The following is a 22484-nucleotide window of genomic DNA, read 5'->3' on the forward strand; positions in this document are numbered from 1 at the left end:
ATTTTTAGATTTGATTTTAGAAATAAATTTTATAAATTAAAAAAATATATTGTTTTAATATATTTCTAAAAATAAAAATAAACATAAACATTATTTTCCGAGGAGGGATCTTGCCCAAATCAAGATCGTGCATAAACATATATTATCCTCTGAGTTGCGGGTGGAAAATGAGGATGGAATATCCATTCTTTTCTATCTTCAAAAAATCTTTCCAGGTATATCTTTTTTTTGCTGTTCTACCCTGTAAAATATCTCTCAGCTCCCTCTCTGTCGTGAGGAATTTTTTCCATTTTGTCAGTATCAGTTTTCTTTACCATATTATATGATTGGCATCTGATAATCTCCTTTGTTCATAGGCGAGAATCTTTGTTTTCCTCCAGATGAATGGGAGAATTTCTTGGAGCGGATTGGCAGAGCAGAGTCTACCGGGGATGCAGATCTTCAAGAAAATTCCAGTGATTGATTCCTTGGAGCTTAGGATCTGGGCATCTTATCGTGGACAGACTCTAGCTGGGACTGGTTAGAATTCTTTTAATTTTGAATTCGGGAGAAGAGGATGCACAAAGGTCATCTTGTATTTCTTAACCCTTAGCTCGGACTGGTTAGAATTCTATCAAGAAATAAACTCACAAAGATCATCTTGTATTTGCAGTGGTGGATGATTATTCTCAGACAAACTCTTCTACAGCACAAGGTTTTGAGTTGTCACGTGAAGCACGGGCACGAGCAGATTTGAAGTTCACTTGTCATCTCCTCCTCCGTGAGTCAAAGTTTATGACCTGCTGAATTTTCCTGGACAATTTCAACAAAATGGAACTCTTTTATTTGTTTTTGTTTTTGTTTTAGGAGTTTCTCAATGTTCATATAGTGTTTTACATATTTTTAAAATATTTTTTATTTAGTTTTAAATTAATTTTTAAAAAATTTTATTTGAATATGTTGATATTAAAAATAAAAAAAATTAATTCAATATATTTTTAAATAAAAAAAACAAAAAAAAAACAAATATATATTCTGAACAAAGTTAACCAACCTGAACATACCTTTTTTTCTTAAAAATAAAATAAAATAAAATAAAATAATAATCCCTTCTCCAGGTTTCTAATAAAATTATCATATATTTTTTTGGTTCTAAAAATTGGCAGTGAAGATTGTTCAGTTGCCAACCACCTATCCCTGCGCGCCTTATTATTCCAGAATCACATAGTTCTCTGAGTCTCACTCTCGTATCTCTCATTTATCATTTATTTCTATTATGCGAATTAATCATTTAATTAAAACCTAGTTTTGACAAAAATAAGTTTTATTTTCAGTCCGACTCTAAACAGAAATATTTTTAAAAACTAATATAAAGTAAAATATATATATATACACACACACACACACTTATTAATATAAACAAGTAATGGTTGATAAATCATAAAACTACGACTAACAAAATCCAGAAGCCTAAGTTAACTTGGTAATAAATATGTTGGTCAAAAACTGAGAAGAACATCTATACATCATAATCCCAGCCAATCACTGGCAAATGTAGCTAATAAAATCTTATCTACTGGAACCAAGTATGAACAGCCCAGCAAGCAACACACAGACTCGCAACCCTTTCTTGTTCGCTGCTTAAATCTCTCACAAGGCAAACCTAAAACACCGTGCCGGAAATTGTAGCAAAATTTACAGATTATACTTTATATTTGAATCACGAGGAAGAAAAGGAGACCCAAATTATATAATCACATATTACTTGCAGCAAAATACATTCACAGGTTCCAGAACTGATCAATGGGAAAACGAAAGAAAGAGAGTATTGATAGAAAAATATATAGCCTTGTTCAATTTATTTTCCATCCACATCAGATCCTGTCATTTCCAGGATCAGACTCGGAAACAACAAGAAAAAGAAAAACCCTTACCAGAAGAAGAAGAAGAAGAAGAACTAATTAAAAAAGATGAGGTGAAACAGGCAGGTGGGAGGGGCAAATTAAGTCTCCCTGAACAAGTTAAAAATATTGCGAAAGATACTAGAAAACACAACACGAATCCTGGGATAAGCCCTGACAGTGTACAAGGATGTCTGGCGAAAGAAGTCCTCGATGGTCTCCACGAAGAGGTTTAGAGATCGAATTGGCGGCACGTACAGAGTCAAAGGCATCGCCGAGAAGGCCACAGCGAAGAACAATTGTAGCATAGTTAGATTGATTGGCTGGTTGTTTGTTAAGCTTTGTTTTCTGTGTTCAAAACCCAAACAATGGAGTCGTTGGCTTCGGAGAGGGGGAGAGAGAGAGAGAGAGAGTTTGTATAGTATTTTGTGTGATGATGATTTAGTTTCAAGGCTGTGATTGGGAGATGATATCACTAATTTGATGATGAATTGATTTCTTTGTATATACAGGGAATGTTATGTGAATGTTTGTCATTATAGTAAGGGTCTCAGGATTGTGAGATATTTAAGAGCCGACACCACCAAGTAGATATTTGTTGGGTTTTTTTTCACGAAAAAATATTTCTTATATTATAAAACCATTGTCGATGGAGCTATTCTCTCTATGATTTTATTTTTTTTTATCTTTGAACTCTATTTCTTTACTATTTTATCATTGTACTTGATGTTTGTATTGATTTATGTGTTAGGATTTACTTTTATTTGCATACCATATCTTATAGGTCTCTACAAATTTTGTCTGTGAATTAATAAAAAAATTATAAAATATAATTTTAGTTTGTTGTTGAAAAAAGAAAGAAGAAAGAACAAGGATATAAAAAAAAACAGGCATTTCATTTTTTATTGTTCAATAGCTCGTAAGAAACTTTAGTAAAGTTTTAATATTTTACATATTTCATCCTGTTGTTTCAAGATTCATGTTTGGATTCTAAACTTTATTTTATTTACAGTTTAGTTCTTAAATACTGAGAGATAAGAAAGAAAGTTATTGAAAAAATAAAAAGAAATGAGAAAAAACATTCAATTAGCCACATTCCACCCATAAAAAAAATAATTTTAGTCTTAATGGATTCGTTTTAAAAAAAAAAATCAATTAAAGTGGTTTTACCCTTCCAACATAATAGAAAAAAGCGGATCAAGATCCGTAAAGTTTGTTTTAATTTGGTTTGACAATTTATTTTTTAAGCGATTAGATGGTTTTTTATACTTACAAATGGTTTATTTAGGTTTTTAGGATGTTTTTGATGATTTGTTTTTTTGTGAAAATATACCCAAAATAGAGAAATAGATTTTTTTTGTTTCAAAAACTCGAAACATGATTTTCCGGTTATTAGAGGTGACCAAAAAATGAATCGATGGATGACATGTCATCTACCCAAAAAAAAAAAAGAACAAGGATTAAAAAAAAAACAGGCATTTCATTTTTTATTGTTCAATATCCCTAAGAAACTTTAGTAAAGTTTTAATATTTTACATATTTGATTCCTGTTGTTTCAAGATTTATATTTAGATTCTAAACTTTATTTTATTTACAGTTTAGTCCTTGGATAATGAGTAATAAGAGAAAAAATCATTGAAAAAACAAAGATAAATGAGAAAAAACATTCAATTAGCCACATTCCACCCATAAAAAAAGATTTATCTTAGTTTTAATGGATTCATCTTAAAAAAAATTCAATTAAAGTGGTTTTACTCTTCCAACATGATAAAAAAAAAACAGATCAAGATTCATAAAGTTTCTTTTAATTTGGTTTGACAATTTATTTTTTAAGCAACTAGATAGTTTTTTATATTTAAAAATGGTTTATTTAGGTTTTTAGGATTTTTTGATAAAAAAATTTTGTGAAAACATACCCAAAATAGAGAGATAGATTTTTTTGTTCCAAAAACTCGAAACCTGTTTTTTCGGTTACTAGAGGTGACCAGAAATTAAATCAATGGATGACATGTCATCTATCCAAACAAATGATATGTTGTCCTTGGTATTTAAAAAAAAATAGACAAATGTCTTGTCAATTCATTTTTACATGTAAAAAAAAAAAAACCAAATGCGTTTGTGCTTTTTTCTTTTGCGTTAGGGGAAAAAATATAATATCCAAATCATTGGTTTAATTGGTAAATTAAATAGTATCATTAAAAAAATACAACAATAATAAACAAACAAATAAGAAAATGACAACGAAAAAAAGTTCAAAGAACTTGATCTGAGTCAACCCAGATTATTAAACAACTTAATGATGAAGGAAAAATTAAAAAAAAAACAAAGAAACCCCAATTAAACTGAATTAACTTGCAAACTTTGTGACGATAAATATAAGATTTTGATAATCTCATAAAAAAAAGCACATGAAAAAAAGTTTGAATACCAACTCCTAATAAACCAAATAAGAACAAGATAACTCCATAAAAAATAAAAGAAAAAAAGTGAAGTTCAATCTCAAGCAAATAAAATGTTGAAGGATAAAAATTAAGGAAAAAATATAATTTAAAAAGGTAAAAAAAAACTCAATCTGAGACCACTTGGATTAAGATGCAAAATCTATGACGCAATCGTGATAACATGGTGAATGCATTTGAAAGAAAATTAAATGATATCATGAAGCTAAACTATCGAAGTAATGTTTAATGACACAAATGAAAAAAGAAATTTTATTTAAAAAAACAATAAAAAAATATGTGTCAACCTAAGTTAATATATAAATCTCGTGATCATAGAAATCGTGAAATCCTTATTTAATCAAAAAACTTAATTCTTTTAAATTTTTTTAATATAGGATTATTTTGATCTCGTGATCGGGATCGTGGATTTGAAAGGCTAACCCAAGTTGACTCGGATCGATTTTTGTATTTTTTTAATTGATTTTTTAATTCTATCTTTAAATATTTGGTTGGTTGAAAATTGTGTTTCATTAATTATTATAATTTTTTTATAAGTTTATCACAGTTTCATGACTCGAGTCATGAATTTAATAGGTTAACCCACTAAGTTGATCCAATAGTTCATTATCTCAACATTTCTCTTTAAAAAATACAAATCAATGTCTAAACAATATTTTTAACCGTGGAAAATTATTTAATTTAACTCGTAGATAATGATAGGTATAAACTATAAGTTGGGAGTGTATGTGCCTGAGTTTGACGAACATACATGTTCAAGTACAAAAATGAAAAGAAACTTTAGGATCATTGATAAACTTGGGTAAGATAAAAATAAAATAAAATAAAAGGATGTAATTACCTGAAATGTATTTATAATTAAAAAAAATAAAATAAAAAGAAATTTAATATGTGATTGTTTTCCCAAATATCTTTATAAAAAAAATGAACGTTTTTGTAGAATATTTTGGGAACCACGGACGGATCTGTGATCAAGCTTGAACCCATCAAACATCTCTCATTAGGAGGACTACAAGAATAAATAAACACCCTGTTGAAAGGAAAAGGATACAATGAACAATAGGGGTGTTGTAAAAGATGACCATTTATGAATTATAAAAAAATATCTCGTTTTAGAGAATAAATCTGTCTTTTCTTTGCCGTGATGGCTATATTTTTTAATTAATTACTGCAAAACACTAGATCCTCTGTATTTAGTGCCAAAGAAGGACCCTTTTAGTAAAAATGATCTTTGTAATTATTCGTTTAATTTTAGGCTTTTTTCCTGATTTTAAAAGAAGGTTCAATCTCCAAATCTATACATTAATATCAAGTGAATTGTATAATTCATTTGCTCTAAGACAAAACCATTTGAACCACATTGGCACATTGTAATTCAAATATTGACACGATTTCAAATATTAACACGGTTTCTCTCCAACATGACACTTCATAAGCGAGGAATAATAACATCGGGAGTAAAATGAATAGAGTAAAAAGTAATTATGAAATATAGATTTTTTAAAGATATATTAAAATAATATTTTTTTATTCATTTTAACAACTTATATATAAAAACGATTCAAAAACAAAAAATAAAAATTCTTTTAAAAACATATTCAATCACAATCTCAAGAAACTAGCACTAACACTATGTTAAATTATTCTTTGCCGGGAGGGATGGGAGGGGGGTACTTGCTCATCATGACAAGCACTTGGCAAGGTGCAATTGATTCGAGAAATGTCCACTAGCACGCTTCCAATCAAAATGTGGTTGGGTCTCTAAATTTTTTTTTTTTTTGGGTGGATCTCTAGTTAAAAACCTGGCGAGGATTAAGGACCACGCTTCTATTTTGAAAAATGCCCCCTTCTCACTCGATTGCATTTATTGACATTTTATACTTGTTCATGGGCTGAGCTAGGCTTGGTTCGGGCTGGGCTCAACAAGGAACAAGCGGCCCTCGGGAGAAAAAGAGAGAGAAACCTTTAAAGTTTAAACTGGATACGCGTGAGAGCACAGGAAGTTTATGTATAAGGGGAGTCAAACTCTATTGAAGGTGAATGACTCCTTAATACTAACATAGATGAGATTAACCTCACATCTATCAAGTTACATAGAGATAAGAAACAAAAAGTTTTCTATTCCAATTCTGACTTGGTACTTCGACAAGAGCTTAGGGAGAAGTTATGCATGCCAGCAATTGTTGGCATATTTGTTGTAATTCAGGTGAAGAATCTGAAAAGGATACGCGTGAGAGCACAGATCTTGCTTCTAGCAATCCCCCGGATATACTTTTCACAATCACATCTTCACTGGCCATAAGAGATGCGATTAGCTTAGCACTTGCCATCCTCTCCTGATAGAAAATAGCCAGCAATAGAGCACGAAAATAAATTGGGTGAGAAACTGAAAAGGAGGGTAAAAATAGCCTAAACTGATGTATCCAAGAAATTTTATTGGGCAGATGATCCATTTTGAAATGCATACCACCATCTGATATGAGGCAAAGAATGAGTTATGAGGAAATTGAAAACAAAATATTGTGCATGCAATCTTCAGGTCACTAAAATTCACGGTTTACAATCCTACAGTTTTTTTTTTTTTTCAAGCATTAAAATTGCCTGATTTCAGTAGAGCAAGGTTTATTCAACGATAAAATGTGGAAGCTGTAAGCTTGGGTCAAGGCAGAGCGTGTATTGCAGGATCCTTAACACCCAAGTAATTAGGAAAAACCAGGGGAAAAGGGTAATAATAAATGGACAAATAGATATCAAAACTAGCGGAATATAAAATTGCTGTCTTGAAATACCAGCTATATGAAATAATATTGAAGTCACATCCTCAAAGAGCCACATATACATGAAACATATGCATGGAGTTGATCGTGTATGTCAATGCATGGAGGTCTATATTAAAATTACTATCCTCTGTGGATAATTATTTCAAAATATAAGACAAGTAAAGAACACTGAATTAAATCATCTGGGACAAAGTTTAATACCTTCTCTGACCCCCGACTAAGAAATTTGAGAGAGAGGTTTAGGAGATCAGATGAATAAGGAAGAACTGCAGACTTCAGATGGTAAACAGCTGAAAACAGAACCTGGATGCAAGCAGCTCTGATGTCTGGATGCATTACGCCCTGCATGATGTGAAATTGTTTATTGCGCAAAGCAGGACTGCAAGTCACAGAAAGTATGACTTCTTTATCTTATTTAAGACTAAAAAGCAAAGATAACAAATAAACAAGATACCTCAACAGCTTGAAGCAGACGTGGAACTGTTTTTTTAGCAAAACGTTTCTTGCCAGAGTCCGAGATCTTCTGGCAAGCACTGATAAGAACATTGGCCATACAGACACGGAAAGAATGAGTGGTTGGTGCCTCAAATGCTGAGTTCTCACTACCCGACATGGAAGCAGAAACAAGTGCATTTTCATCATTTATAAGTAGATTGATTACATATAAGAGGACACAGTTTCCTGACGCAGCATTCCCTGTATTTTGAGCCAACAAGTTCAAAGTAAGACTTAAATGTCCAGTGAGAAGCATAAAATGCTTGTGCCGAGGGTAAGATACCAACCACAGTAACTGGTCTTCCTAGCTGCGCCTAAGTTCTTTGAGGATTCCTTGAATGATGCAGGAACTTGCAGCTTAGCACAAATCATAAGTGCCAGACAATCAATGCAACCATGTTGTGCTTTGGAAACTGAAAAAACAAAGGAAATTCAGAAACATCATATTGGAGCTATGAGTAAGATGGACAAAAGTATAAAATATGTACCTTCATCACCATCTAAAGAAGGCCATAATAGAATAGTTTCTATCATTTTTCTTATTTTCAGAATAGCAGGATGAGAAATTGAATCCACGCCTCTAACCTACAAACCACAACACGCACACATTTACATTAGCTGCAACATGATCAGTCATAAGAGACTTGTAAATATAGAATATGAGAAAAAAAAATTGTATTATTACCACGAGAGAAGTGCAAACTGAAAACAAGCATGCTTTTATCTTTAGTACATCATGAGAAGCTGCAGCATGTTCTAATACGGATGAAACAACTGGTAAGAGCACCTACAAAATCAAGAAAGTGAGGAAGGCTCTAAGTATCACTTTTTATGGGGTTCAAAAGAAAAATTACTACAAACAAAAAGAGAATGCATGTATACAACATCCACACACTAAAAATTCTTAACTATTTTGTATCCTTTAAATTTTGAAGATTAATATAAATGGAATTCACATCTATTGATTCTTTTGAATTCCAACTTGCCGCTATAAGGTATAGTCTAACAAGACAAATCTGTATGAACTTCTTACAAGAAATGAAATAGCAATGCATTGTAAGAAAGTCGCAGATGGGAGCTGAAACCAACCCCATTCTATCTCCATTAAAAACATTTCAACATTAGGCGAAAGGAAACAAAATCAAAGACTAAAAAATGGATGTTCAAGTGTCATGGATTTAAGAGCTATACTGGATGCTATATTATGTTAAACACAAAAATGAAAACAACAGATAGGAGGACACAGAGGATCCTTTCCCACTTCTACAATTATGTATTCAAATAATATGCCGAATGAAATACCAAGAGCAAAAATGACATTGAAACTTTTACTGCTTAAATCCTAAAATATTCATGCTTCTAATTTTAATTCATAGAGGTGCTTTGTGGGAGAGTTTTTCGTCATTCATTTAGAAAGAATCCTAAAAACTTTGCAGCAGATTAGTTAAGCTAATCACGTAAGAACAAGGTTAAAACCTCATTTGAGTAAAATGACATTGCCAGAATAGCAGACACTAATTGCTTTCCAAGTATTTCAAGGAAGCACAATGACCACAAATAAGTTGACGTGAATCCCCGTGGCGTACCTGGGGATGAATACGGCCACAAAGCTCAGCAGCAAGTTTTCTTACATCTTCAAATTCATACTTATTAAATGCTCTGATAAGAAAAGGAGACAAAAAAAAAAAACAAATATATCAGCACTTGTTACAGGTCACCGAAACTTTATGGCACTCCTGCTCATGGATTAACCTCTTTAAAAGCAATGCAGCTAAACACTCGTCAATAATGTTGACATCTCCACATTCTGAAACTGCATTGGATAAAAACAAAAGTTAGTTGCATCATCAAATTGTAAAGCTCAGCAGCTGACTATGCATTCTAAGAAATCAGACAACTAGTTTACAGCCACGGCTCAATCATGTAATAAATGGATATGAAAGTCGATGTGGTAACCAGAATTACATGAGAGCTAGTTTACCCCTTCTTGCATGGGTGTTTGATATTGTGGTGCAAAGTGTTTTTCAAAAGTATTTTTTGCTTGAAAATGCATCAAAATAATTTTTTTTCAGATTTTTTTTTTTTGACATCAACACATCAAAACCATCAGAAAACACTAATTTGATGTTTTTTCATGTCAAACACACTTTTGAAATGCACCCAAACACGGGTTGAAACACAATGCTAAACAGCCTCGCATATGCTGTTAGAAAAAGATGAGAAAATCTAGATATTATTTCACTAGCAGGAAGCAATTCACATATAAAAAAGAGACTTGAAAAGCTTTCTTTTGATTTAAAAATGTATGGTTTGGCATGCAAGATTTTTGTATTTTTTTCCACCCATTCTAAATCAATAGATATGCAGAAAAATTTCTGATACATTTAACCCTCGGAAAAGTAACGAGTAAGCAGTTTCAACTATTGTAATTGCTCTACAACATGTCATTAAAATCAGTCTGGATAGCTTCTGTCCTTGGCATGCTTGTTTATAAAATTTGAAGATGTTGTGCTGAAGCTCCAATTTCATCATGGAGCTAGTTCCTCACTTCCCAGATGGTTGACAAATTTGTTATGCAAGAAATCAAATGTTTTACGTATTCTACATCCAGTAATTTTTATTGATCACTGGAATCAACTCTGAATACAACCTCAATGCATGTTCATGTAAGTACATACATATCCATACATAGACACACATACACAAGCACAACTTCTGGATTGGAAGTCATGGACTAAGAAACAAAGACACAGAGCATTATGGACAACCAAAAATGTTATTTCTGTGATTATATCATGCTATATCTTACAGGTTCATAATTCATAGAACATTCAGATTTCAGGCAAGATCAATGGACAGAAGTGTACCAGTGAAATGTTAATTGTTGAAAGAAGCTAGGCAATAGATTATGAACTTGAAACTGAAGTCCACAACAATAAGCAACAGCACAATCAACTTATGGAGCTTTTTATTGTAAAAGGAAGCAAGAAAAGGGGAAGGAACAAAAACGAGAAGAGGCTTAAAGAAGTTACAAACAGACCATGAGCAATGCTTTGACTGGGAAGTTGACCATACAAAACAGATGAACTGAGGTCGTTGAAAACTCTCAGCGGAAGGAGCCTTATAATAAGCAGTGGACACAGGTGCTCAAAGAGAGATTGCTGCATTTTCACAGAGTCCTCGTCTGTATACATTCTGCTCTCCCACATGGATATGAAGCCTTCATCAATCCTGACAAAGGAAAACATATAAATTCAACAAAGGAAGATAGTATCATCATGGCAGATCAAAAACCGAGATCATAGGTATGCTTATGTCCTTTCTAACATCCATCTAAGCTTTGTTAAAAAACAAACAAACAAACAAAAAGAAAAGGAGAGGGAGAGAGAGCATCCATCTAAGTTTGAAGTAGATTCACACATGATTTAAATGAGGCAAGGTTTCATGCAATAATTAGTAAAGTAGATGATCTAGCTTCAGGAAAGCTATAAAAGTAGTAATCAAATGACACTTCCCGCAATTTGAAGTCTAATAGCATTGAATAGAGTAAATTGCCATAACCAATATCTGGCATTATATATCATAAATAATTTTTTTAACTTGTTCAATATTATCAATTTTTAAAAAAATAAAACTAAAATTTGATTGATTGAATTTATTGATTTCCACCAATTCAACCTGATCATAATCAACTAAATTACCCAATAAATGGTGAATAATATGTTTTCTACAAACAAAATTAAAAAAAAAAAAAAACTGGACCAGAACAGATTAGGTCGATATGATGTACTTACTCTTTCTGTCCCTTCATCTTCAAAAGAACAGGATGGAAGATTTCATTTACAACTTCTGCCAATTGTTCACTTATATAACTCAAAAATCGAACAATGGTGGCGTTTGCTGGCTCAGAAAACATCTTGTCAATTAAAGGTCCGATTAAGGGATTCCAGTCTTGAACCTATGATATTTCATAATGTCAGCTGACAGGTCGCTGATAAATAACAAAATAATCTTAGAGTGAATTTGTTAAAAAGTACTACACAATAAGGGTAGTAGCCTAGTGGTGGGGTATGCCTCCACTTCATTGAGGCATGGGTTTAACAAAGAGATATGCAAGCACGATCATTTATAGAGAGATGATAAAAAAAGATTGATAGTATGCCTCTACTTCATTGAGGCATGGGTTTAACAAAGAGATATGCAAGCACGATCATTTATAGAGAGATGATAAAAAAAGATTGATATTGAAAGAAATAAATGAAAAGATTAAAAAAAGATTGATGTTGAAAGAAATAAATGAAAATGCACAGAGCAGGAAAAATGTTTGATGAAGCGATCAAACAGGGATAGCATTGCACAGGATATATCCAAATTAAAGCATTCTTAAATCTTACGGTTTTAGACCACTCTGGGATCAACTTGAGTGCTCGATCAATGTCCACTTTTGATCCTGTGCATTGTTAAAGGAAAATGAGCATTGAACAAAAGGCAGATGTCTTGCTCAAGGAGACTGATAAGTGTCATTAAGAAAAAAACATTTCAAATCAAATACCTAAGGCTCAGTTATTTGTCAGGAGGATGGAATGAAAGAAAAAAGACATCAATCATTTCTCGTTCAAAAAAAACAAATAAAGAGTTTCTAATGAACCATATAGAATATCTGAATTTACCTAATTGAGGATAAAAAAATATCACAAAGAAACAGAAACCTGTCAATACCCAAATTATTGAACATAATAATCAACCCAATTACCCCCCCCCCCCCGGGGGCTTAATGAGTTGGATTCCCAATCTTAGGTTCAAACCTTGGGGACGAGGGAGATTTTTTAACCTCTCCATATTCCGCAAAAACTGCTGACATTTTCATCTTATTGGATGATTGCATGTGAATAATAGCTATAGTAAGCTGGTCATGCAACCTAAGGGAAAAGATTACCAAATGACACTGAGACAGAAATAGATGAAAATAAAAGATCTGCCAAATTGTAAAATCTGGTGAGAGACAAACCTTCCCTTATATCTCCTGCGGTGTTCGAAGGATCTGGACTCTTGTTAAGGTTGCTGTCAAAAGATGAGGGAGGAAAAGGTAAATAGCTAAAGCTCAACTCTGCTAATATGATTCAAAATGAGAACTCACTAAGAGTAATCCAGGAAATATCAAGTTTTATTTCTCATGAATGGGAAAGAGGAGAAATAAATACCTAAGACAGTCAAGTAGCAAACATATAACTTCAGGTCTAGAACTATGGTATTTGAGCATGGCAATAAAGGAAGCACTAGCAGATGATTGCTTCCCTGCTGATGAGCACACAAGCTGAACTAATGTAGGCAAAACTAATGACGGGTCTGCAAAAAGAGAGAATTTAGCAACATGGGCACATTGATAAAAGCATTAAATCTTTACTAACAAAAGAGAGAACAAAGAAGTTTTTCCCAAGACCAGGCCTAGAAGAAGAGACTTTGTATTATTTTTCACAAATCACAAAAGTATTTTTGGAGTATAAAGTGTTATGTTTAGGTCCTCTGCAAACTGCCAATATAGCATAGAAATTGATCACTAGAAGAATGGATTGGAGATAATATATATATATATATATATATATATATATATATATATATATATATAAAAACATCTCAATACAACCATTCTAAAAATTATAGGTTACATTCGTGTCAGAAGATATATATATATAAAGAGAATGGCTTACTGGTACAAACTATGCAATTCCTTTCTAGAATGAAATGGCAGATGTTTTGAAAGTCTATACAACATAAATAGGAGAAATATGGGCAGGTTTCTTGTAGTTTCAGAAGGCATCAAATAGACCTCTTAACACAATGAAGCTAAGCAGCTATTACAATCCCTACAAAAACATCACAAGGATTCCATGTTCTGTCAAAGAAGTTCACGAAAGACATAAGGTAACACCTCAATACAACACATAGGATTGGATTAGAACCATCAGATTGCCCATGAATGATATAACAGCATCCCTCCTACCAATAAAGAGCACAAGTTATGACGTGGGGCGTGTTACATCTATATTTATGAATTAGATAGACAAGACCAAACCTGAAGAGAAGCCCGTGAAGAAACCCGAAAGCATTTGATATGAAGCTTGAGTTGTTTTAATTATTTTCCTAAATAATTTTGAATTTTAATTATTTATTTTTGATCAGTATTTAAGAATCCTAACGCTAAATGGATTCTATTAATCATACAAGTTTTAATTAGGAATTCTTTTTTATAAAGAATTTTAGTTTTAATTAGAAATCATTTCCCATAAAGGATTTTAAGACTAATACAAATAAGGATGTCTAGTTTATTTGGAGAAAAAAATTATTATTACGACCTTTAATAAAACACCAAAGAGTTTTTTTTTAATTTCTCTACAACTTAGGTTTGTAACCTTAGGGCTTGAGAACCCTAATTTTTTACCATAATATATGTTGCGTCAATTGGTATCAAAGCAAGTTGGCCTCTTTAATGGACGAAGATGGTAGCAACCCACTCCGCAATGCAGAAATGGAGGCCCTCTAGGGCACTGTGCGGGCCTCGGAACAAACTAGATTGTTTAGAGTAAACTATAGTATATCTAGCTCGGCTAATGGGTAACACAAATAGGGATCGTAAAGAAAGGAACTTGCTTGGAGACTTGCCTCGAGGCTGGTCGAATCCCAAACCTATTCCTGAAGATCCACCTGGTTAAACCTATTCCTGAAGATCCACCTGGTTAAACCAGTTGTCCGTGTGAAGGGTGTTGGTGGATACGAATTTGATGGGGCCCGTAGGGCCTTAAAATTCCAAGATAGATTCTACCTGATGAATTGCCAGATGGATTGCCACCAACGAGAGACATTCAACATCAAATTGATTTGATGTCGGGAGCTAGCCTTCTAAATTTGCTACACTATCAAACGAGTTTTAAAGAGGATGAGTTATTGAAGGAAAAGGAAAATGAGTTGTTGAAAAATGGATAGATCCAAGAAAGTCTAAAGTCATTATGTAGTTCCAGCATTATTGACTCCAAAAAAAATGGCAGTTGGCGTATGTGTGTGAACACTCGCGCCATCAACAAAATAATTGTGGCATACAAATTTTTGATTCCTCGATTAGATGACATGATTGATCAGTTACATGGGCCATCAATCTTTACGAAGATTGACTTGAAGAGTGGCTACCATCACATTCGAATCCGGCTAGGTTATGAGTGGAAGACAGCTTTCAAGACAAAGGAGGGATTGTATGCGTGGCTAGTTATGCTTTTTGGACTGTCTAACGCGCCGAACACTTTCAAGGGGGAGAAGAATCAAGTCCCACGACCTTTTATAACTAAATTTGTGGTTTTTTATTTTGATGATATCTTGATTTATAGTAGATCTGAGATTGATCATGTAGGACACTTGAGGATGGTGCTTGAGTGACTGTTAGAAAATAAATTATATTAGAATCTGAAGAAGTGTAGTTTTATAACTGGTAAGCTATTGTTTTTAGGCTTTTTTGTTAGTGCGGAGAGCATACATGTTGATGAGAAGAAGATTCGGGCCATTAGAGATTGGCCAGCCCCTAAAACAGTTAGTAAGGTCCGTAGTTTTCATGAGTTAGCTACTTTCTATTGACGATTCATTCAAATTTCAGTAATTTTATGGCAGCCAATATTGAATGCATGAAGAAGGTAAAATTTGATTGGGGAAAAGAGACAGAAAAGAACTTTGCTTTAATAAAAAAAAATTAAGCACGGCTCCGGTTTTGGTAATTCCATATTTCAACAAACTGTTTAAAATAGAATGTGATGCTTGTAGTGTTGGGATTTGTGGAGTTCTATCCCAAGAGAGGAGACCCGTCACATTTTTTAGTGAGAAGTTGAATGATGCTAGGTTAAAGTGGTCTACGTATAACTACGACAAAGGGTTCTATGTTGTTTTTCGAAATCTTAAGTAGGAGCATTATTTGATTGGTAAGAAGTTCGTATTGTATTCTAACCATGAGACTCTGAAGTTTTTACATAATAAGAGGGGAATAAGTAATGACATACATGCAATATGGGTCACTTACCTACAAAGGTTTCCAATCAAAATTGTATATAAAGTTGGAGTTCAAAATAGAAATGTTGATACTTTGAGTAGAAGAGCAGCCTTACTGGTCACTCTTAAGGGGAGAAATCACTGGATTTGACTATTTGAAAGAGTTGTATGAGCATTATGAGGATTTTGGTGAGATGTGAAAGAAGTGCCGGAATATGCTCGTTGATTACTTTCACATTTATGATGGATTTCAGATGAAAGGCAATCAACTTTGCATTTCTCGGTCTTTATTGCGAGAGAAGGTGATTCGGGAATTGCATGGAGGAGGTTTGGCTAGTCACTTAGGGTGACAAAGACTACTGATGTTGTCATTGACATATATTATTGGCCTTAATTAAACAGAATATTGGTAAATTTGTGCAAAAATGTTATATTTGTCAAACCGTCAAGGGACAAGCACAAAATATAGGTTTATATATACCTTTGCCTAACCCTGAAAACATATGGGAGGACTTGTCAATGGATTTTGTACTTGGATTACCTCGTACACAATGAGGGATGAATTATATATTTGTTGTAATTGATAGGTTTCCAAATATAACACGTTTTATTTCTTGCAAAAAGATGAATGATGCGTCTGCTATTGCTCGACTTTTCTTTCGAGAGGTGGTTTGTTTACATGGGGTGCCTAAGATCATCTCTTCTAGGACAATAAAGTTCTTATCATTTTTTGTGCATGTTGTGGAAATTGTATAACTCTTCATTATAGTTTAGTAGCCCAGCACATCTAAAGATAGATGGGCAAACAGGGTCACTAGATCAGACACTTGGAAACTTCATAAGGTGCATTTATGGTGACAAGCCAAAACAATGGGATTATGCCCTTGTACAAGAAGAATTTACATACAACAATACCAAACACAGTGCCAAGAGTAGATCACCATTCGAGATTGTGTATCTACAGTGTCATAAACATATGCTAGATCTTGTGCCAATTCAGAAGGGTGTTGGGTTTAGTGTGGCTGCTGAGAAGATGGCTATGGATGCACAAGCTATCATGGAGGATGTGAAACAGAAGTTGATGAAGACCAATACCAAATACAAGGAAACTACAGAGAGGCACCACCGTGTTAAAGTGTTCAAGGAAGAAGATAAGGTGATGGTGTTCATTTGCAAAGAGAGATTTTCGATGGGATCAGATAGCAAGCTACAACATGAGAAATATGGTTCTTACATTATCCTGAAGAAGATTAGTGACGATGTTTATATTATCGATTATTTGATAGCATTTCCAAAACTTTTAATGTGTCAAATATTTATCATTTCTATGATGATCAGCCTTTGTATTCAAAGCTTGGACATGACTCGAGGTCGAGTCTTTCGCAAGTAGAGGGGACTAGCGTGGAGCATGTTACAACTATATTTATAAATTAGATAGACAAAACCAAGCCTAGAGAGAAGTCTATGAAGAAACCTGGAAGCATCTCATATGAAGCTTGAGTTGTTTTAATTATTTTCCTAATTAATCTAGATTTTAATTATTTGATTTTAATTAGTATTTAGGAATCCTAATGCTAGATGGATTCTATTAATTAGATAAGTTTTAATTAGGAATTCTTTCCCATAAAAGATTTTAAGACTAATATAAATAGAGGTGTCTAGTTTATTTTGAGAAGAAGATTATTATTAAAAAATTTAATAAAACCAAAGAGTTTCTCTAAATTTCTCTATAGCTTAGGTCTGTAATCTTAAAGCTTGAGAACCCTAACTTTTAACCATATTATACGTTGCGTCAAGTTAACAAGCAACAAAAAAGGAAAAGGTATTAAAGTCAACTAACCGATCATAGAGAGTGAGTTGGATGCCAGTTCACAAATTATTGTTTCTTCATCATTAAGGCATTCTAACAAGTTGTTTGCAATATCTTGCCTGAAATAGCCATATGGAAAGATTATAGGTGACAAAAAAAGAAAAGCAAAAGAAACAGGAAACTAATGAATGATATAGCTACTAAACAGTAAAATACCACGCCAAATGAGAATTTTTGTTTGCTGAATTTGATGATATGGAAACAAGTTCCGATATAACATCGATGGCATTCCTCCTCTGCAAAGCATTTCCAGAAGCAAGGCGGCTTAGAACTTGTTTGAGGCAGTTACTGTCAGTGCTCCTGTTGAATCAAATTTTAGCATGAAGATCCAAATAAGCTACCACATACTAAAAGACAAATGGAAAAGGAAAGAATACATTGAGCAGCATTCTGCTATGAGCATCACAACAGCCCTGGCTGTGCCATCCCGCTCATCCAGAAGGTGCAGTAACAAAGGTAGCACAGCATCCATCTGTCTACTGTCTGTCAGACCATTTCCAGATGAATGATTTGGTTTCAATATGACTGATTTAAGTATGTAAACAGCACCCTCCACCACATCTTCATCAGCACAGTGAAGCTTCCCACAAAAAAAATGGAAAAGGAGGAAGAAAAGAGACAATAAGTATGACTACAGGAAACACAGTGTTCTATCATAAAGAAGATTGGATTCTAACACAACAGGGTGGATGAGTAAACTACTACCGGGACTGCATTTCAGATGACACAATAAAATACAATGATCCCATCTATCTCAACTATGTAGGCCATTAAAAATTCAAGATTTCAAAACAAAAAATTTCAAACTCTAATCGCACAACTTGTGCTTCAAGGGGGACTCTTGGAATAGCATCAGCCATTCCTACAACTATAAAATTCTATGGATGGTGAAGAATGCATGTGTAACAAGAAAAGAGAAGAAGAAACACATATTTAGTGCCACACTCCTGATGTGCCCCTTTTCTTGTCTTCTTGAAGTATACAATAAGATTCCTAGTGTTATCTGTCATCACAACAACATAATTTTAAACAATTTTATTTCATCAACCCAGCCCCATGAACACGAATGCATTCATATTCTGTTTTGGTTAATATCCTTTACTAACCCCATGCTTAATATAGGGCATGATAACTTTTATCTGGAAAAAAATGTGGTGCATAATAACTTGTATGTAAAACCTTCGGCTGGACCAGCCTAGAACTATTTGCAGTCTAAGCCTGATCCAAGCAAACTCCAGGCAGCAGTTGCAAATTATTTGGTGACTAATTGACTGACAGCAGTTGCTAATTCTTTAGTGATTATTTGTTTAAGTAAATATGAAATCAATCAACAAATATGTGCACAACTTGCAGATAGGCTATACAGTTATTTGCACAAGCCATATAATAGTAGGCGGATATAATTTAGGAGCTGATCAATTAATGGGTTTGTTCGTGATGTCAAGAACATTTACCTGTGACAAAAGAACTTGGGATATTTGCAAACCATTTTCTGACAACGCAGTTTCAAATTTCTTGTTGTCTAAACGTCCCAAAAGAAGGCATAGACATCTCAGGAAAAACTTTCTAGTCTCCAGACCACCATCCTTGTTCTCTGTATCCCCCTCGGTATGGTTATCCGTATAATACTGCACATGCATTTTTTCCCCATTTTAGTCATTAGAAATGGATCAATCACTTGGAATTGAATTAAATAGACAAGAATTGTGAAAAGTTAAGTGATTAAGGATCTTTCACGAATGCTTAAGTCAACACAATTTGCCAGAGTTTCCTGATACAGTCTTATATATGCCCACATTAAAATAGGCTACATGCCAAAGCATTCTTCTCTCAATTAAAAGCATGACTATGAAGTCCAGGTCCTGTGAACTTCAGTTCAGGCCTCCCATCATAATAGCATAGATAGGAACTCTACATATCCTAAGAGTGACCATTATACCACTTCATGATGCAAAAAATATGTGAAAGATAGCATGGAAGATATGATCTCACGCCATGTCAAAATAGATATGGATCCAGGTACAAAGAAAAATGGTATGAAGAATTATTTGTATAGATAAAACCAGTAACATAAATCTTCAATGCAACTTACAACTAACCTGGATGCCAGATATATACTGATTTAATAAATCATCGCAATGCTGAGAAAATCTACGGTCTTCCAAGTGCAATAGAGTGCTGTAATGCTTCCAGCATGAAGAGACTAGCAAGGCTTCTGTTTTGAGAATGTTTCCACCTGTCTTCGTAATTGGAGACAAACAAATGACAATGCATAAACATCAGATATTATTAAAATTACAAAATCCTTAAGAAGCATATACTGGGAATTAGACCTGCCTCATTTTCAACATGACCATGGTGCCTTTTTATCTCTTGTAACCATTTAAGCACTTGCTCAACCCCTTTAGCATGTAAAGGCCTACTTTTGCTGCTCCACTGCAAGGCATGGAAAAATTAACATGCTACAGAACATAAATGCATGTTTTAAGTAGCTGGAAACTATCATCAAATCAGTATTTGAAGCAATTAGATATAACTTGGAGATCATGAAATCAGAAAAATATCTAGCATTCTTTATAAGATCTGAACTCATTTCTTGAAGAAGTTAATACTAGAAAGGAAATCCCAGATATAATGTACAAATATTTAACAATGCTAATACAATTAATATGAATAATACTATCATGTCCATGAAAGCAAGATAGATAGATTCATAAAAGTTTACTACTATGAACTTCACTCAAAACAGTTGGGATAATAACCCTACTTAGATGAATATAATAAAGTATCAAAGAGATATAAACTTATCCATCATCATATTAAAAAAGTCCAAACTTCTAAAAATTCAGTAGACTTCAATGCTTCAACATGGTGACATAAAATCCTCAAGAGATTGAAAAAAAAAATGACTTCATTAAAGGAACAGAAAACATTGACTGAAGATAAGTTAAGAGTCCAAAGTTATGAAACATTAAAACCCAAACAGAAAATCATTCTGGCAGACCAAAAGGTTTCTGGTTTTCTGATTGCATATACAGATATCAAGAGAGAATGCAGATACACATAAAAAGCAATAGATCACAGTTTCAGCACCCCAATTACATAGTCAATAAAGAACAAGATACAAACGAGAATTGGGAGGGAGATCAAACAAGAAAACTAATGTATAGAACATACAGCAAGAAGTCTCTGTAACAGAGTGATGAGTACTTCTATCTGCTTCCAAAGTAAGTGAGCCATTTCAATACTAAACACTTCTGATGATTCAGATGGTTTCACTTTCTTCTCTTTGATGGCAGGTGACACCAAACTAATAGCGTGTGATGTATTTGAATTCAATGATTTTGGCTTGTTACTCGCAACCTTGGTCTTTTTTGTCAATGCTTCTGTGATAGACAAAATACAATCTGCAGCAGACACTGAAAGGCGAGAAGGCAACTCAAGTCTATCCTGCAAAGTGCTGCAAATCACATGGGCAAATAAAGGAGACCTATAAGAATATTGAATTACATCATCATGCATACTTTCAGATGAACTAACAAATGTGACTTCTTAAATTCCATGCATGCAACAAAAGAAACAACATTGATTCACAATGGATGACAACACATAAAGAATACCAACCATTCAATACCCACACAGTAAGAAGCTAAATTCAAGTATGAAAATCCTACAAAATAAGTGGTAAATTTATGGCATTCAGAATTAGTTACACTCAAAAAGATATAATTACAACCAACTAAACCAGGCAAGCAACTCATAACATAGCACCTAGAATATACCACTAGTAGCAATAACCGACTACATCTTGCATGATTTAAAACAAACAAGAATAGACTATACCTTCCCTTGCGCACTATGCAAACCAAACGCGGGATACATGAGCAAAGCATCTTCAACAACGCATTATAGTTATCTCTTATTCCTACCGCAAACAAAAACCAAACAAAAATAAACAAAAACCAAACCGATTACAACCAAACCGATCTTCACAAAAACAAACACAGTAAACTTACACAGTAGCTTAGAAAAATAAACGAAAAATATCTCATTACCATTTAGCGTATGTTGCTCCGTAAAATTCTCATACTCCACTAAACCACGAACAAGAATACACCAACCAAGCGCAACATACCGATCCTCTTTCCTCTCGATAATATTAGCCAAATCCATAGCAACAGCTTCGAAAACAAACTCATCTTGAAATAACCAGTTAATTATTGTCATAGCTTGTCCTCCATGCTTCAAATTTACATTCCTCAAACACTAATAATAAAATAAATAAATAAATAAATAGAAGAAAAAAAATAAAAAAAAATTACAAGAAATAGCTGCATCCGTACATGTTGAGTGATAGGAACTAGAATCAGGTCCAATTTCTCGTGTCTCTCAATCGCGTCTTTAACGTATCTGTGCAAGAACCAAAGCGAATCCTCCAGCGAACCTACAAAGGACATATAATTCAAAATCCGAAACAGAAATTAGTTGAAACAAACAAGAAATCGATTGTTGAGTGAGTACCGAGAGAAGGCTTTTTGTTGGTAGAGTCGAGAGAGAGGCGATAAATGGAGTCTTGAAGCTTCTTAGTTCGAGAACTGAGTAGAGTGGTAATAGCTCTGCCGATAGTCACTGAAACCATTGATTCTGTGGAATCTAATTTTCGAATTAACACTTCCGCTTCTTGTTGATTCTCCATTGGAATTATGCAACGACAGGGATTGGATTTAGGAAATTACTTTGCTGTTTGAGAGGAATTTCCAGGTACACTGGAGAAGGTTTTTATTTAACCAGGGGTTTTGGAAAGAGCATCAGTTATTAAACCCGCACCGCCGGCTTATTGAATGGACCCGGTGACTTTGAATTCGATTTTATTTGCAACTCGGCTCCTTCAACTCGGTTTATCAAAATTGATCCGGTTCAGGTATTTTAAATTATGAATATATTCTTTCATATTTGTTTGAGGGTGTAGGGCAAG

At 33.6% G+C, this 22484-nt stretch overlaps 2 protein-coding genes across 6 annotated transcripts; one reads left to right on the forward strand and one right to left on the reverse strand.

Annotated features, from left to right (window-relative positions):
- Positions 1–44: 44 nt before the first annotated feature.
- On the forward strand, positions 45–935 carry LOC133688186 (uncharacterized). 3 transcript variants are annotated; one of them, XM_062107585.1, is made up of 3 exons: positions 45–215; positions 357–519; positions 653–935. In XM_062107585.1, the coding sequence occupies exons 1-3, from the start codon at positions 168–170 to the stop codon at positions 784–786; spliced, it is 345 nt and encodes a 114-aa protein (XP_061963569.1). In that variant the 5' UTR covers positions 45–167; the 3' UTR covers positions 787–935. The 3 variants fall into 3 exon arrangements, 2 of the variants coding, with proteins under 2 accessions (XP_061963569.1, XP_061963570.1); XM_062107586.1 differs by having other exon boundaries at positions 381–519; XR_009841117.1 differs by having other exon boundaries at positions 70–215; positions 357–566.
- Positions 936–6342: 5407 nt separating this feature from the next.
- Positions 6343–22331, reverse strand: LOC133690104 (uncharacterized). 3 transcript variants are annotated; one of them, XM_062110288.1, is made up of 24 exons: positions 22031–22331; positions 21853–21953; positions 21565–21775; positions 21353–21434; positions 20687–20969; positions 19843–19945; positions 19609–19745; positions 18964–19137; positions 17887–18089; positions 17666–17809; positions 17480–17568; positions 12816–12960; positions 12623–12675; positions 12009–12064; positions 11409–11572; positions 10655–10845; positions 9367–9427; positions 9201–9273; positions 8300–8401; positions 8103–8199; positions 7902–8027; positions 7574–7815; positions 7321–7461; positions 6343–6675 (listed from the first exon to the last, which is right to left on the reverse strand). In XM_062110288.1, the coding sequence occupies exons 1-24, from the start codon at positions 22203–22205 to the stop codon at positions 6493–6495; spliced, it is 3336 nt and encodes a 1111-aa protein (XP_061966272.1). In that variant the 5' UTR covers positions 22206–22331; the 3' UTR covers positions 6343–6492. The 3 variants fall into 3 exon arrangements, with proteins under 3 accessions (XP_061966272.1, XP_061966274.1, XP_061966273.1); XM_062110289.1 differs by lacking the exon at positions 6343–6675 and having other exon boundaries at positions 7361–7498; XM_062110290.1 differs by lacking the exons at positions 21353–21434; positions 21853–21953; positions 22031–22331 and having other exon boundaries at positions 21565–21705.
- Positions 22332–22484: the final 153 nt, after the last annotated feature.

This window comes from Populus nigra, chromosome 3 (genome assembly GCF_951802175.1).
Source record: "Populus nigra chromosome 3, ddPopNigr1.1, whole genome shotgun sequence".
Classification (NCBI taxonomy): Eukaryota; Viridiplantae; Streptophyta; class Magnoliopsida; order Malpighiales; family Salicaceae; genus Populus; species Populus nigra.

Bases quoted from the DNA above. Each gene is read 5' to 3' on its own strand.
- LOC133688186 (XM_062107585.1), top strand. From the start codon at position 168: ATGAGGATGGAATATCCATTCTTTTCTATCTTCAAAAAATCTTTCCAG. The intron at 216-356 runs GTATATCTTTTT...CTTTGTTCATAG, and splicing joins TCTTCAAAAAATCTTTCCAG to GCGAGAATCTTTGTTTTCCT. The intron at 520-652 runs GTTAGAATTCTT...TTGTATTTGCAG, and splicing joins ACAGACTCTAGCTGGGACTG to TGGTGGATGATTATTCTCAG.
- LOC133690104 (XM_062110288.1), bottom strand. From the start codon at position 22,205: ATGGAGAATCAACAAGAAGCGGAAGTGTTAATTCGAAAATTAGATTCC. The intron at 7,462-7,573 runs GTATCTTGTTTA...CACATCATGCAG, and splicing joins GTCTGCTTCAAGCTGTTGAG to GGCGTAATGCATCCAGACAT. The intron at 6,676-7,320 runs GTATTAAACTTT...ATTTTCTATCAG, and splicing joins TTAGTCGGGGGTCAGAGAAG to GAGAGGATGGCAAGTGCTAA.